This window comes from Schistocerca serialis, chromosome 5 (genome assembly GCF_023864345.2).
Source record: "Schistocerca serialis cubense isolate TAMUIC-IGC-003099 chromosome 5, iqSchSeri2.2, whole genome shotgun sequence".
In the NCBI taxonomy this organism is placed as follows: Eukaryota; Metazoa; Arthropoda; class Insecta; order Orthoptera; family Acrididae; genus Schistocerca; species Schistocerca serialis.
Genome location: NC_064642.1, coordinates 567,680,509 through 567,697,657, shown reverse-complemented (window position 1 = coordinate 567,697,657; position 17,149 = coordinate 567,680,509). Strand labels below are relative to the sequence as shown.

At 40.5% G+C, this 17,149-nt stretch overlaps 1 protein-coding gene across 1 annotated transcript in view; it reads left to right on the top strand.

Moving 5' to 3' along the window:
- LOC126481561 (calcium-activated chloride channel regulator 1-like) overlaps positions 1–17,149 on the top strand; it is a 167,655-nt gene that overhangs the window by 83,666 nt on the left and 66,840 nt on the right. Inside the window, exon 7 of the mRNA XM_050105405.1 lies at positions 8,862–8,991. Within this exon, the coding sequence (XP_049961362.1) occupies positions 8,862–8,991 (130 nt within the window). The remainder of the gene's footprint in view (positions 1–8,861; positions 8,992–17,149) is intronic.

Sequence of the window (17,149 nt, the reverse complement as noted above, 5' to 3'; positions counted from 1 at the left end):
TAATACTGTTTTCAGACTGTTATTTATATAATTTTGCACATAAGTTTACTTCAAATAGTTGTTCCACAAATGTGACAAAGCGTGATTTGAGCAGAACTTCTGTCTCCATGCTCATTGAGAGGTGATATGTTGTTGTCACAGCTCACTTGTCCATTGTTTGCCCTATGTTTAATGTGGTGCTAATTTTAAATTTTTTGTGAGAACTATTGTGGTTTGTCTGTAGGGTGGAGAACGTAAATGATTTGTGCAGTAGCCACCAGAAAGATCGCAGGAGGCGCACATCGGCACGGCCCGTGCTGCCGGAGTTATTGTTGTTCCGCCAGTAGAGGTCACAGCCGAATTCTCACGCGCCTTCTGGTGGATGGGACTTTACTTGCGGGAACTACTGTCCGTGATGTGCCGTGCCAATGTGCACCTCCTGCTATCTTTCTGGTGGCTACTGCAATTTTTGTGTGTGTGTGTGTGTGTGTGTGTGTGTGTGAATTAGACGGAAATGGAGGTAGAGGGGGGGGGGGGGGGGGGAGGGAGAATGAGTGGGAAAGAGGGAGAGGGAGGAGTGGGCTGAGAAAACAGTTGTTTTCGGATATCTCAGAATATTTGTTTATGATGTCTTATGTAGGGAAGTGTCTCTGTATAGTTCACTGAGTGCTCCATACAGTGTTTTGTTGCACTGTGTTGCATTTTCATTCAAGACTTTCTTTCCTTGTATCATCATTTTTTGGATGTGATGGTGCTCCTCTGGATGCCAATGGCCTTCTTGCAGTTGTAATAACGGTTACTATCAGGTCATCGAAGTTAAATGCTGTCGGGCTTGGCTAGCACTTGGATGGCTGACCATCCTGGTCTGCTGACTGCTGATGGCAAGTGGGTGCACTCATCCCTTGTGAAGCCAATTGAAGAGCTACTTGACTGAGAGCTCTGGTCATGAAAACTGACAATGGCCGGAATAATGGTGTGCTTCACTACATGCCCCTCCATACCCACATCCAGTGATACCTATGGGCTGGGGATGACAGCGGTACCATTAGGCCTTCCAAGGCCAGTTCAGATGGAGTTAAGTTTGAGTTGTAAGGGGAAAAAAGGTAATAGTTTCTATTAATAACTCACAATAGAGGAGAACTATCACATTCAAAAAGCAGTCATACAAGGAAATAAAGTTTTGAATGAAAATACAACATTGTGCAGCAAAACACTGTTTGGAACACTCAATGAACTTCAGACACTTTCCCACATAAAACATAATAATCAATCAATCTCAAAGATCTGAAAACATCTGAGTTCTTGAGATTCATCCCATTTCTTCTCTTTTCTCCAAAGGGCTCTTTAATTTTCCTAAAGGCAGCATGGTTCTACAGCCTTGCATTTTCCATCTAGTCATTCCTGCTTAGGTATTTTATACTTCCTGTCAGTCTCACGTTTTTAAATGTCTGTGTTCTTTTTTCCTGCATTTTATATTTTCTCCTTTTGTCTGTTAAATTCAGTATCTCCTGTGTTATCCAGGGATTTATACCAGGCCACCTTTTTTACCTATATGGTGCTCTGCCACCTTCCATATTTCATCTCTGAAAGTTACTCATTTGTTTTCTGTTGTATCCCTCTCCCCTGTTGCCATAAGTTTCCTCTGAAACTCTCAACAGCCTCTGGTTTCTGTAATTTATCCAGGTACTGTCTCTTTAATGTCATACTTTTTGCAATTTCTTCAGCTTCAATCTGGAATTCATAGCCAATAAATTATGGCCAGAGTTCTCAGCTGTCCCTGGAAATGTCTTACAATTAAAAATCTGATTTCCTACCCACATGTTGCCAAGGTTGGATTGATTACACTGAAGAAGTTTTGCTGGGAAACCCTTACATGTCCTCCATATAGTCCTGATCACACCCCATGCGATTTCCATATTTTTTGAGTCCTGAAGAAAGCATCCATAGCTATCAGTTTGCTTCAGACAAAGAGATGCACACCTTGGTAGAGTTCATGGTTCCATAGGCTACTGCTACCTTTTTCCATAAATGCATTGACCATCTTGACTCATAGTGGGATAAATGTGTTACTGCTGTTTGATTTTTTGTCAATGAAGCTGTACTGACCTGATGAAGTCTTGTCCATCCTGCCGTAACACTTCACTTATTCCCACTATATTTGTCTTTAACTTATCCATTTCCCTTTTTAATTTCGGTAACATGCCTACCAGATAAAGGGATCTAACATTCCATGTTCTGATCTGTAGAAGGCCTGTTCGATTTTCTTGATATTGACATCCTCCTGAGCAGTCCCCACCTGGAGATCCAAATGGGGGACTATTTTACCTTTGGAACATTTTGCCCAAGAGGATGCCATCATCATTAAGCCATACAGTAGAGCTAGCGTGCCCTTGGAGCTAAAAATTGCAGCTGTATTTTCTCCTTGGTTTCGGCTATTCCCAGTACCAGCACACCATGGCCATATTGGATAATGTTACAAGGCCAGATCAATCATTCATCCAGACTGTTGCCCCTGCAACTACTGCCTCTCTTCAGGAACCACAGGTTAGTCTGGCTTTCCCACAGGTACATATATGTTGTAGTTTCACCTTTTGTACAGCTGTCTGTTTTATTGAGGTGTGCAAGCTGCCCCACTTCGGCAGGGTCCATGGTTGATGGGAGAGGATGGGGGAGGTATAGATATTATCCTGCATTTATCCACATTTAAAGAGAGTTGCCATTCATTATTCAATGCGGACATTTTATTTAGTTCACAGCAATTCACTGAACTGGCTATCTATTGTCATTCATCATTATCATCAGTTAGTTAGTTGGTTAGTTGGTTGCATGTTCCATTGATCAGTCGCATGGCATGGTATGGTAGCCATTATGATGTGGAATGTGATATATATATATATATATATATATATATATATATATATATATATATATATATATATATATATATATATCAAAACGAAGATGATGTGACTTACCAAACGAAAGCGCTGGCAGGTCAATAGACACACAAACAAACACAAACATACACACAAAATTCAAGCTTTCGCAACAAACTGTTGCCTCATCAGGAAAGAGGGAAGGATGTGGGTTTTAAGGGAGAGGGTAAGGAGTCATTCCAATCCCGGGAGCGGAAAGACTTACCTTAGGGGGAAAAAAAGGACAGGTATACACTCGCACACACAGGCATATCCATCCGCACATACACAGTCACAAGCAGACATTTGTAAACGCAAAGAGTTTTATATATATATATATATATATATATATATATATATATATATATCAAAAAAGAAAGATGATGAAACTTACCAAACAAAAGCGCTGGCAGGTCGATAGACACACAAACAAACACAAACATACACACAAAATTCTAGCTTTCGCAACCAATGGTTGCCTCGTCAGGAAAGAGGGAAGGAGAAGGAAAGACAAAAGGATATGGGTTTTAAGGGAGAGGGTAAGGAGTCATTCCAATCCCGGGAAAGACTTACCTTAGGGGGAAAAAAGGACAGGTATACACTCGCACACACACACATATCCATCCACACATACACAGACACAAGCTTGTGTCTGTGTATGTGTGGATGGATATGTGTGTGTGTGCGAGTGTATACCTGTCCTTTTTTCCCCCTAAGGTAAGTCTTTCCGCTCCCGGGATTGGAATGACTCCTTACCCTCTCCCTTAAAACCCATATCCTTTTGTCTTTCCTTCTCCTTCCCTCTTTCCTGACGAGGCAACCATTGGTTGCGAAAGCTAGAATTTTGTGTGTATGTTTGTGTTTGTTTGTGTGTCTATCGACCTGCCAGCGCTTTTGTTTGGTAAGTTTCATCATCTTTCTTTTTTGATATATTTTTCCCACGTGGAATGTTTCCCTCTATTATATATATATATATATATATATATATATATATATATATATATATATATATATATATATATATTTTAGAGGGAAACATTCCATGTGGGAAAAATATATCTAAAAACAAAGATGATGTGACTTAGCAAACAAAAGCGCTGGCAGGTTGATAGACACACAAACATACACACAAAATTCAAGCTTTCACAACCAACGGTTGCTTCATCAGGAAGAGGGAAGGAGAGGGAAAGACGAAAGGATGTGGGTTATAAGGGAGAGGGTAAGGAGTCATTTCAATCCCGGAAGCAGAAAGACTTACCTTAGGGGGAAAAAAGGACAGGTATACACTCACACACACACACACACACACATATCCATCCGCACATACACAGACACAAGCAGACATTTGTAAAGGAATGTTAAGTGTTGGCAGGTTGACAGACACACAAACAAACACAAACATACACACAAAATTCAAGCTTTCGCAACAAACTGTTGCCTCATCAGGAAAGAGGGAAGGAGAGGGAAAGACGAAAGGATGTGGGTTTTAAGGGAGAGGGTAAGGAGTCATTCTAATCCCGCGAGCGGAAAGACTTGTGTCTGTATATGTGTGGATGGATATGTGTGTGTGTGCGAGTGTATACCCGTCCTTTTTTCCCCCTAAGGTAAGTCTTTCCGCTCCCGGGATTGGAATGACTCCTTACCCTCTCCCTTAAAACCCACATCCTTTCGTCTTTCCCTCTCCTTCCCTCTTTCCTGATGAGGCAACAGTTTGTTGCGAAAGCTTGAATTTTGTGTGTATGTTTGTGTTTGTTTGTGCGTCTGTCGACCTGCCAACACTTTCATTTGGTAAGTCACATCATCTTTGTTTTTAGATATATTTTTCCTACGTGGGATGTTTCCCTCTATTATAACTATATATACACTCCTGGAAATGGAAAAAAGAACACATTGACACCGGTGTGTCAGACCCACCATACTTGCTCCGGACACTGCGAGAGAGCTGTACAAGCAATGATCACACGCACGGCACAGCGGACACACCAGGAACCGCGGTGTTGGCCGTCGAATGGCGCTAGCTGCGCAGCATTTGTGCACCGCCGCCGTCAGTGTCAGCCAGTTTGCCGTGGCATACGGAGCTCCATCGCAGTCTTTAACACTGGTAGCATGCCGCGACAGCGTGGACGTGAACCGTATGTGCAGTTGACGGACTTTGAGCGAGGGCGTATAGTGGGCATGCGGGAGGCCGGGTGGACGTACCGCCGAATTGCTCAACACGTGGGGCGTGAGGTCTCCACAGTACATTGATGTTGTCGCCAGTGGTCGGTGGAAGGTGCACGTGCCCGTCGACCTGGGACCGGACCGCAGCGACGCACGGATGCACGCCAAGACCGTAGGATCCTACGCAGTGCCGTAGGGGACCGCACTGCCACTTCCCAGCAAATTGGGGACACTGTTGTTCCTGGGGTATCGGCGAGGACCATTCGCAACCGTCTCCATGAAGCTGGGCTACGGTCCCGCACACCGTTAGGCCGTCTTCCGCTCACGCTCCAACATCGTGCAGCCCGCCTCCAGTGGTGTCGCGACAGGCGTGAATGGAGGGACGAATGGAGACGTGTCGTCTTCAGCGATGAGAGTCGCTTCTGCCTTGGTGCCAATGATGGTCGTATGCGTGTTTGGCGCCGTGCAGGTGAGCGCCACAATCAGGACTGCATACGACCGAGGCACACAGGGCCAACACCCGGCATCATGGTGTGGGGAGCGATCTCCTACACTGGCCGTACACCACTGGTGATCATCGAGGGGACACTGAATAGTGCACGGTACATCCAAACCGTCATCGAACCCATCGTTCTACCATTCCTAGACCGGCAAGGGAACTTGCTGTTCCAACAGGACAATGCACGTCCGCATGTATCCCGTGCCACCCAACGTGCTCTAGAAGGTGTAAGTCAACTACCCTGACCAGCAAGATCTCCGGATCTGTCCCCCATTGAGAATGTTTGGGACTGGATGAAGCGTCGTCTCACGCGGTCTGCACGTCCAGCACGATCGCTGGTCCAACTGAGGCGCCAGGTGGAAATGGCATGGCAAGCCGTTCCACAGGACTACATCCAGCATCTCTACGATCGTCTCCATGGGAGAATAGCAGCCTGCATTGCTGCGAAAGGTGGATATACACTGTACTAGTGCCGACATTGTGCATGCTCTGTTGCCTGTGTCTATGTGCCTGTGGTTCTGTCAGTGTGATCATGTGATGTATCTGACCCCAGGAATGTGTCAATAAAGTTTCCCCTTCCTGGGACAATGAATTCACGGTGTTATATATATATATATATATATATATATATATATATATATATATATATATATACGTCTTTCCACTCCCGGGATTGGAATGACTCCTTACCCTCTCCCTTAAAACCCACATCCTTTCGTCTTTCCCTCTCCTTCCCTCTTTCCTGATGAAGCAACCGTGGGTTGTGAAGGCTTGAATTTTGTGTGTGTGTTTGTGTTTGTTAGTGTCTCTATCAACATACCAATGCTTTCGTTTGGTAAGTTACATCAGGATTAATATTTCTATTATTTACCCCATTCCCTTAAATGGCACAAAATGCATATGCTATATTTATGGATTTATTTATTCCTATTCAAGAATTCATCTATGGTGTAGGAGTTGTCAAGGAGATATGATTTCAATTTATTTTTGAAGCTATTACTGCTGTCTGTCAGACATTTTATTCCATCTGGTAATTTGTCAAAAATTTTTGCAGCAGCATATTTGACCCCTTTCTGTGCCAAAGATAGGTTGAGTAAAGGATAGTGTAAGTTTTTCTTTTTTCTGGTATTATAATCATGACTGTCGCTGTTGTTTTTAAAATGGTCCACATTGTTGAGAACAAATTTCGTTGGTGAGTAAATGTACTGTGAGGCTGTTGTAAGAATTCCCAATCTTTTAAAAAGATGTGTGACTGAACCCCACACATTAAACTAACCACTTTCTTTTGAGCAGTGGATACTTTTTGTCTAGGTGTTGAGTTACCCTAAAATATTATTCCGTATGACATCAGAGAGTGAAAGTATGCAAAGTATGTTAGCTTACTAATTTCTGTATCCTCAAAATTGGCAATTATTCTGATTGCAAAAGGTGCTGAACCTAGTCACTTTAGGAGATCCAAATTATGAATTTTTCAGTTAAGATTCTCATCTATGTGTACACCCAAAAACTTAGTATGCTCTACCCTGTCTACTGACTTCTGTTGATGTGTTATATTTATTGAAGGAACTGTACTTTTTGCAGCAGAAAATTGGATGTACTGTGTTTTTTCAAGGTTTAGAGCAAGTCCATTTACAGAAAACCAATTAATGACTTTTCCAAAGACCTTATTTGTATCATTTTCAATTGGAGTTTCTTTTACCAGATTAATAATGATGCTTGTATCATCAGCAAACAGTGTCAGTTCAGCTTCCTGTTTCAGATAGGAAGGGAGGTCATTCACATATATCAAGAACAGAAGGGGACCCATGATTGAACCCTGTGGAACACCTAATGTAATTTCACCCCAGTTAGATGAAGTGGCAAAATTATTTAAATCACTTGACCCATATAAGGAAACTTTTTGCTTCCTGTTCTGTAGGTATGACTTAAACCTCTCATATGCTATTCCATTTATACCATAGAACCATAATTTCTGCAACATAATGTCATGGTTCACACAATCAAATGCTTTGGACAAGCCACAGAAAATTCCTTTTGGTGACATTTTACTATTTAAAGACTCTATTATGTGGACAGTGAAATTGTATATTGCTGTCTCAGTGGGACAGCATTTTTGAAATCCGAACTGTGATTTACTAAGTATCCCATTAATGTTGAAATAGCTAACCAGTCTTGAGCACATTACTTTCTTGAAGATTTTTGAAAATGCTCTAAGCAGGGATACTGGCTGATAATTATTGACATCTGTTGTGCCCCCTTTTTTGTAGAGCCTGACAATGGCATATTTTAACCAGTCTGGAAAAATACCTTGAGTTAGTGATGCATTACACATGTGACTCAGCTGTAATTGCTCCACATTGTTTTAATATCGTATTAGAGATGTCATCTATGCCAACAGAACATTTATTTTTCAAAGATTTAATAATTTTACTTATTTCACAAGAGGTTGTTAGGTGAAACTTAATCTAACTAATTTTTTTCAAAACAGACTCTTCCATGTACTGCCTGGCTTTTTCTTTTGAACTGTTCTCACCAATTTTTTCTCCTAAGCTTAAGAAATGGTTGTTAAATACATTAGCTACTTGTTCACAGTTGGTTAGGATGGTCTCGTTCCTCTTAATAGTAATACTACCTACCCCAGTGGTTACTTTTCGTAATGCTTTAGGCACTTACTTATTGCACTGCAATTAATGGAAATATTAAAAAGGATTCCATCATTATTAAGCTATACAGTAGAGCTAGCTTGCCCTTGGAGAAAAAAGAACTCCCATAGTTTCCCCTTACTTTTTGCTATTTGCAGTACTAGCACAGCAAGTCCATGTTGGGTAATTTTACAAGGCCGAGTCAATCAATCATCCAGACAGTTGCCCTTGCAACAACTGCATAGGCTGCTGCCTCTCTTCAGGAACCAAGGGCTAGTCTGGCTTCTCCACAGATACCTCTGTGTTGTGGTTGCACCTATTGTACAGCTATCTGTGTCATTGAGATGAGCAAGCTGTCCCACCTCGGCAGGGTCCATGGTTCATGGGAGTGGTTGAGGGGGATATAGATATTATCCTGCATTTATCCACATTTAAAGGGAATTCCCATCCATTATTCAATGTGGAAATTTTGTCTTAGTTCACAACAATTCACTGAATTGGCTATCAACTGCTGTTCATTATTATCATTATCTTTACCTAATGCTTTAGGCACATATTTGTTGCAGTGCAGTAAATGTAAACACTTCATTTTTGTCGATGTATGTATTGCTCAGATACTTAATTGTCTTATAAAACCTGATAGAAACATATTTGTTACTTGCCTAGGGTTTGTGGACAATCAGTCTCACATACAATTCCATAAACAAGTATGCTGCAGTGTTTGTCAGCAGTGGTTTACTGACTTCTGAACTGAAGACTAATGCCAAGATACATATGATGTGCTGGCATAATGCAGGTGATGATTTAATTATTTATTCTTTTATCATTCACTCAGTTATATATATGAAAAGAGGTTTATGATATACACTGATCAGCCAGAACGTTATAACCACCAACCTAATAGCCAGAATGTCCACCTTTGGCACAGATAACAGCAGCAATGCATCATGGCATGGAAGCGATGAGGCCTTGGTAGGTCGCTAGAGGGAGTTGGCACCACATCTGCTCACACAAGTCACTTAATCCCATAAATTCTAACTAACTAACTAACTAATCTATCCTGAAGTACAAGTGTCAAGGAGATGTTCCCCTGTAAGATGATGGAGTCACGCCCTCCCATTGACGTGATGAAGAAGGTACTGGGATTCGTCAGACCAAGCTATGTGCTACCACTGTGCCAATGTCCAGTGCTGCTGGTCACGTGCCCATGCCGATGTGGTGGTGTTAACATTGGTGCATGTGTGGGTCGTCAACTGCAGAGGCCCATCATTAGGACTGTTCGGTCCACTGTGTGCTCAGCAACACTTGTTATCTCCCCAGCATTAAAGTCTGATGTTAGTTCACCACCTGTCCTGTTTTTACCAATCTACCCAGCCTACAATGTCTGACATCTGTGATGAGGGATGGCCACCTAACTCCACGACATCTTGACATGGTTTCACCTTGGTTTTGCCACATGTTGAAGACACTCACCAGAGCACTCCTTGAACACCTGACAAGTTGTGCAGTTTCTGAAACGATTGTGGTGGGCCTTTAGGCCATTATAATTTACCCTTGGTTAAACTCAGTAAGATGGCACACCTTCCCCATTCCACAGACGCTTACTGATACTACATGTGGCATGCATGTGTCTAACTAGCAGTAATTTCTCGCAAGGTGTCACTGTGATTGTGTGGATGGGTTTATATCGATAGTAGGTCTGTGGTCTTAATGTTCTGAGTGATCAGTGTACGTAGTCCTATGTATAACTGTATCTTCATGAGGATATCAAATTAATTGCTTGTGGAAATACTTGGAATCTAGACGTAGTCAAGAGACTGATGCAAACAATGTGTATGATGTTAAAACCTTAAGAATCATAGGTTTGATAAATAATAATAATTGCAATTCTTGGTGTTATACACAACATGCAAAGGAAAAGCAAAGAGAAAAATAGATGGGTGCTTTACCGCAACACATTATATATTCTGTGAACTATGTAATAGAGACTTGTAATTCCCAATGCCTTGCTCAATTGTGTCGAATGCTAACTATTTTACAAATTATCAGATTTGCAATTGTTCTGATGATTATTCTAATTTTTTAATTGATTACAATTTTCATAAGATATCACCCAATTCATTCCTCATAGCAACTTACTTAACATGATATGTCAAAATAAGTTTCAAACAAACAGTGAAAAGTTGGGTGGAGTAACAAAAATATGAAATAGGGCATGCTGATATTCACCACATAGAGAAGGTGTTGAGTAACTGGCACACTTAAAGTACATTTAAAACTAGACTAAGCTACCTGTACATAAAGTACGGGAACACTCAATTATTTATTGCATAAGAACAAAACATTGTACAAATATCATACATATGTCATTTTAAAGAGAAACCTTGAAAGTTTTTCTTCATGTATACTGCCACAGCGTAGTTTGGTAATTTGCCAATAGTCAGCGTTAGTCGCAAACATGGCGAGTTCAGGTGCTGAGCGAGCTTTCCGTGTGTTGAAGTTCGACAAAAACAAGTGTGCTACCAATGGATGTTTAGAACCAAGTATGGTAGGAAGCCACCAACAAGGAAAGCCATTTACCACTGGCACAACAAATTCATTACAACGGGTTGCTTGTGCCTGGAAAAGAGAAGCGGACATTCCAATGTAAGTGAAGTGAATGTGGAGCATATATAAGAGACATTCATAAGGAGTCCAAAGAAATTGGTGTGTCGTGCATCCCATGAACTCAAAATGGCTTCAATGACAGTGTGGAAAGTCCTGCAACAGAAGCGACCTATGAAACCATTCAAATTGGAGCCAGTGCAAAAGCTCAATGATGATGACAAAGACAAGTGTTTTGAGTTTTGTTCGCAGTTGCAACAATTGAATGAGGATTCAGATGGCATTGTTGATCGCTTAATTTTTAGCAACAAAGCCACTTTTCATACTAATGGGAAAGTGAACAGGCATAATTGTCGAATCTGGGGTACAAAGCATCCACACAAATGCATTGAATTCGAGCGTGGTTCCCCAAAGGTAATTTTTTTTTTTGGTAGCTTGTCACATCAAAAACTGTAGAGGCCATTCTTCTTTGCTGAGAGCACTGTCATTGGATATTCCTACTTGGACATGTTGCAGCAATAGCTGATGCCTCAAATGCAATCGGACTCTCTGTTCATCTTTCAGCAGGATGGGGCTCCACCCCATTTTCATTGTGAAGTTCATGGGTACCTGAACACAGAACTGCTACATCGATGGATTGGCTGTGCTACAGAAGGGGACATCTGTTTCATGAAATGGCCTCCCTGATCACCAGATCTCACTCTGTGTGACGTGGGGACACATTAAAGATCTAATGTATGTACCGCCTCTACCGCATGATGTAGCAGAGCTCCTGGAGAATATGGAAAGCGACTGCCACATTCAACAACGACATGTTGGGATGGGTACCATCTGGGACTGGAGCAGCTACATCACATTTCCTACCAGGGATTCAAAATACTCTCATCATGCCCAGAAATGTGAAATACTCTCCTTGTACCCCTCCCAAAGAAGTATTTTGCTGCCCACCCAATATACGCAATATTCTTGTCCATCTCCATTCCATCCCAGCTCCCAACCCTTTCCCCCATGGCTCACTGCCTGCAATAGACCTGAGAACTGAGTTTCTCCTAGTGTATACAACTTTCAAATAACTTCCAGGAATTCAGCCAGGTAACACTTCCAGCGACCGCCGTTATTTTGGCAGGAGAACACCCTGCCATTTTCAAGGCAAACTGCCTAGAGGGGACGTTGCCTTGAGAATGGTGGGTTGTTCTCCAGCCGAAATATTGGCAGTCACTGAAAGTGTTACCTGACTGAATTCCCGGACGTTATTTGAATGCAACAGACCTAGTTGCATGAAGGTATCTCCTACTTCGCCAGAGGCAGTGCCATCTGTGAAAGCAGCTGTGTGATATACCAACTTGGCTGCGAAGCTGTGTGGTGTTCTACAGTATTATAACCACTAACAAACTATCAATTGGCATGAATGCCAATCACCTAGCTATTGCCAAGAGACAGGTGGGCTACCAATTTGCCAAGCATGCCACCCAGTGTAATGTGCAGTACATGTATGAATGTGTGTGTGTGTGTGTGTGTGTGTTTGGATGAGTGGGTGGGTCTTTTTACTACATCTGAAGAAGAACTTTGTCTTATAGCTTAGTCTACTTTTAAACATGCTTGAAATTTGCCTGGTGTCCCCTCTGTGAGGTGAGTAGCAATATACACTATTGCACATAGTTGTTATTCCATCCCAGGTTACCCATTGCCTTTTATTCCAAATTGCATGAAGAGGCAATTCAAGATTGATTGCCTTGTTAAATTAAAAATTTCCTAGTATTCATGATCTTCATGTCAGTCGACAGTTCTTTGTACCACAATATTCTACTGTAGAAGTTGCAAATGATACAAAAACTGCTTCTACATATAACTGCTCAGTTCTTGGTGACTTGTATATGAAATTAATATAATTTGACTCCACATAATAAGTTAATATTGTGCATCATTTCATATTGTATGGTATTTCAAGAAAATGGGAGCTACAATGAAAAAATATGTGAATTATAAATGAATTATTTACTTATTTAAATAACACTTAATTTACTTTTCAATGTTACAGAGAAAAGCTTGTCATCAGCAGAGAAGACATTGTTCACTTTACTCTTTGCCCATGATTTTTAATTGGTTGCACTTGCTTGTCTTTAACAGCCTTTGTATACTTGCTTACATGTGCTATTATGTTGCCTAATTTGCTTTATGGTGCATGCTTCAGATTTATGACCTTCCTTTTTGCAATATATGTGTTGCACATTCCTGAAGAACAGTCTTTGCGCTTGTGATTAATATTACTGCATATATATTAATGTAATTTCCCTCTATGATATATGCTTATTAGGTGCTGTTGCCTTTTTATGTCCTGTGGTAGTCTCTCATGGCCTCATTCATGGCCTGTCTGTGGCATTCTTGTTGTTGATGCATCATGAATACACTAGCATCTTTGAAATGGACCACATTGATGCAAGTATCTGGTCATGCACCCAGATTAAAGGCAAATAGTCTTTCACTAGCTATTGGACAAGTGCATAATGAGTGTATCATGAATGAGACAATCAGCATAAGGCTCTCTGTATTTTTCATTTTTACACAGAAATTTTCAGTCTCTAGTGAGCCCCTGTAGCTCTGCTATCCTGTCTTTGTTACCTTGGTGTATCTTGTAAAGTGCTGGAAAAACTTATTCCTGGCTACTGCTTTGTGCATTTGGCTATCAAAATAATAATTTATTAATTGAAATTTTGTAATACTTGATTAAAGTATAAAGATAATGTGTGGCAATGTAGTTCATAGTTCACTTGCACTAATCTAACTTTGAACACTAGTCTAGTTTTGAATACAGTGAACACTGACTAACATAATTAGTATAATGTCCAAATCAGTTATTTTTGTGTTGATTATAGACGTGGTCTTGATGCAGTCTTGAGATAATGTAGATACTCTAGATAATGACTGAGCAGAGCTGTGCATCAGCTTTTATCTGCATTAGTCAGAGGGGTGTCCACTTGGGAACTATATATGTGATATAAGGCAGAAGCATGACGTAGTCTGTATTGTGTGCATCCTCTTTGACATGTGGCAAGAACTATGTTGCACCTTTCTGGAAGCTGACCTTGCTGCATGGCACCTTTTCTCTATATGGCTATCCTCCTGTCTTCTGGTGAACGCAGCACAGTCCTCTACATATTCTTGACCGTAGCTTCATTTCCTTCTTGAGATAGGATCTTGTACCTCTTTACCTAATTTATTGTACATGTAAATCTTTCTACAAGTTTTTAGTTGCTATTTGTGCTTTGGTAATCAGTGTTTCAGTGTTGCTACAGTCCTTGTGTTTGCTGATACCTGTTTACATGTGGTTGTACTAAAAGAGATCTAGTGAATTTGTTACAATTAGATCTAATATATTTCTATCATGATTGGGCTTCTGAACTATATGGTAAAGGCATTTAGTATTGTTTTGTAAGATGCTATCATGCCCATAACTGTACTACCTTCCCAAATTAACTGCTGGATGATTAAAGTCCCCTACTGTGATGACAGTTTGATTGGGCAAAAAGTATACCAGCAAGCTGAGGTTTTCTCTAAAATTTTCACTTACATGTAGGGTGGCTCTTGTTGTCAAAAGAAATATCTAGTTTTAAGTTTATGCCCATTCCTGATAATGAATACTACTGTGATGACAGTTTGATTGGGCAAAAAGTATACCAGCAAGCTGAGGTTTTCTCTAAAATTTTCACTTACATGTAGGGTGGCTCTTGTTGTCAAAAGAAATATCTAGTTTTAAGTTTATGCCCATTCCTGATAATGAATATTGTCCAAATTCTCTTACATGTAGCTTCAGTTTCTATCTCAGTGAATTACAGCTTCTTGTCTACCGTGCCAAATACATCACTTCAATTACTCACTAACCTACTCTTTTGATATACAATTTAATTTACCCAAAAAAATCTCCCAGCTGTCAATTTTGGATTTACTGTACCTAGTATTATGTGAGCTTCACTGTTTTTAAGAGTGTTTCAAATGCAAACACTTTATTGCAAATGTTTCAGCAGCTAATCACTTTGATTTTAATAATTTCAGTTTTGTGGTGCATTCCTTGGATCTTACAATAATCTGCAATGCTCCAGCATGCTGGATATAGTGGTACAACAATCATTTTAAATTGTGATGCAAAAGGAGACAGCCAGAGTTGCAACTAGAATGGATCTTTCTTTGGTCAGTGACTTCTCAAACCAGTCAATATTTGCCAAGTAAAATATCTATCCAAAATAGCTGTAAATACAGTGAGCACACATATGTATTGTCCCAACTAATATCCTAATGTTCTGAATACAGTGAATACTGGAACACTGACTAACATAATTAATAGAATGTCCAGTTCAGTTATTTCTCCTGGTGGCTATTGACATGCAGTCTTGAGATATTGTTGATAGTCCAGATACTGACTAGCATTAGTAGGAAACCATATGCATATGTACTCATTTTATTTACTGTGATTTTGTATGGACATTTTACTTGGAAGACATTGGTTTGTTTGAGAGTGGACATAGCCCAAAACTGATTGCCATTTTAGATGCAACTCTGGCTGTCCTTTTCTGCATCACTTACACTGATTATGCACGGTCTTCTAGAGCTATCATTATTTGGACTGGTTTTGGAGTTGCCTGATCTGAAAAGCCATTATGTGCATCCTACACACAGTTGGATACCTGACATACTTGGCTAGCAGCTTGTGAAGTGTAGTATGCCTTTGACCAGTTCAAAAGGGCACCTACAGTTCTCAACTCTATAGTTCAAGACTGGAAAGATGCAACCTAGCTTTTCACAGAACTTTCAAAGTCACTGATTCAGGCCTTCCATTTGACTCAGAAGCAGGGGGTAACATAGAGTTCTTTGAACAATGCTGCAGATTGTGAGCTTTGTTGAAATTCTGTTAGCAAGGCTGATCTAGATTGATCCAAATACAGCTCCAAAGCCAAGTTGGTAGGCATTGTTTTATCTGTGCACCTCAATCAGCACTTTTCTCTCTCAGTGGCTGCAAGAACAGCCTCTTTGACATCCAGACTGAGTGCACAAAATGGTACTTCCATTTCCCTAAGAGGTACCTTATTGCCACACATTCGAACCTGCAGTGATTAACAGATCCCTAACCATTTACGTAAGCTACTCCTGATGCAAGTTGCAGTAGGCATCCCAGAAATATGTCTCACAGTCTCCATTTAGTGGGAAATAGCATGTCAAACTTGTTGGTTAGAGGAATTGGTTCATGCCTTAATTTCTTCCTGGACCCTGCCAATAATGTGCAAGACCCCTGGACCCACCACTAATATGTCTCTCAGTCAAACAGATGAGTGGTGATAGATTCTGTGCTTCCTGTAGGGGAGACAGTAACAATAGGATGGGACTGTACTTGACGTACCTTTGGTATCTGTGGTATGTGTGACACTGTAGTCCTCCCACTGCACCCATCTGCAGTAGCTACCAGTCAGTCAATAGCAGTCAGGCCAATTATCAGCTGCTTAAAAACACCAACTAAGCAACTCGCTTGCCCCATGCCCAGTACACCACTCACAGTGGGATTGCATTTTGACTGGTGCAGTCCATTACAGAACTATAAAGAAATAACTTTAAACTAAGCTTGTTGATTCTCTAAATATTTTATGTTGCAAGGCTTAAAAGTTCCCTTTTGACCTGAAGAAATAGCACCCAACAAAATGATTTCTGTTATAACAAGAAGAAAACACCTTGGATAAAGTTACTGATTCCCTGAAGCTACCCAGACCTTTGAGTCTTAAACTTTCGTTTCTTGATGTTATACTAAATAAGAAGCTCTTGTAAGAAACTTGAAAACAGTGGTAGTTTATGACAGTATACACTGCTGTTAAAGATAGAAACTAAAAAGAATGTGACATGTCAATTATAATATCAACAAAACACAATTTTACATCACAGCTGTGGATTTCCTAATAGCAATGTTTACATTGTAACTGTACTCTTTCTTAAAACAAACCGGCCAATGAAAGGAAAAAAATAGAAGTACTGCACTAATTAAGTAAATTGTTACACATATCCTAAAAAATAGGTTAAGGAAAGACAAACCTATGTTTATAGCATTTGTAGACTTAGAGAAAGCTTTTGACAGTGTTGACTGGAATACTCTCTTTCAAAATTTTAAATGCGGCAGGGGTAAAATACAGGGAGTGAAAGGCTATTTACAATTTGTATGGAAGTCAGATGGCTGTTATAAGAGTTGAGGGACAGGAGAGGGAAGCAATGGTTGAGAAGGGAGTGAGACAGGGTTGCAGCCGAACCCCAATGTTATTCAATCTGTGTATTGAGCAAACAGTAAAGGATACAAAAGAAAAATTTGGAATAGGAAT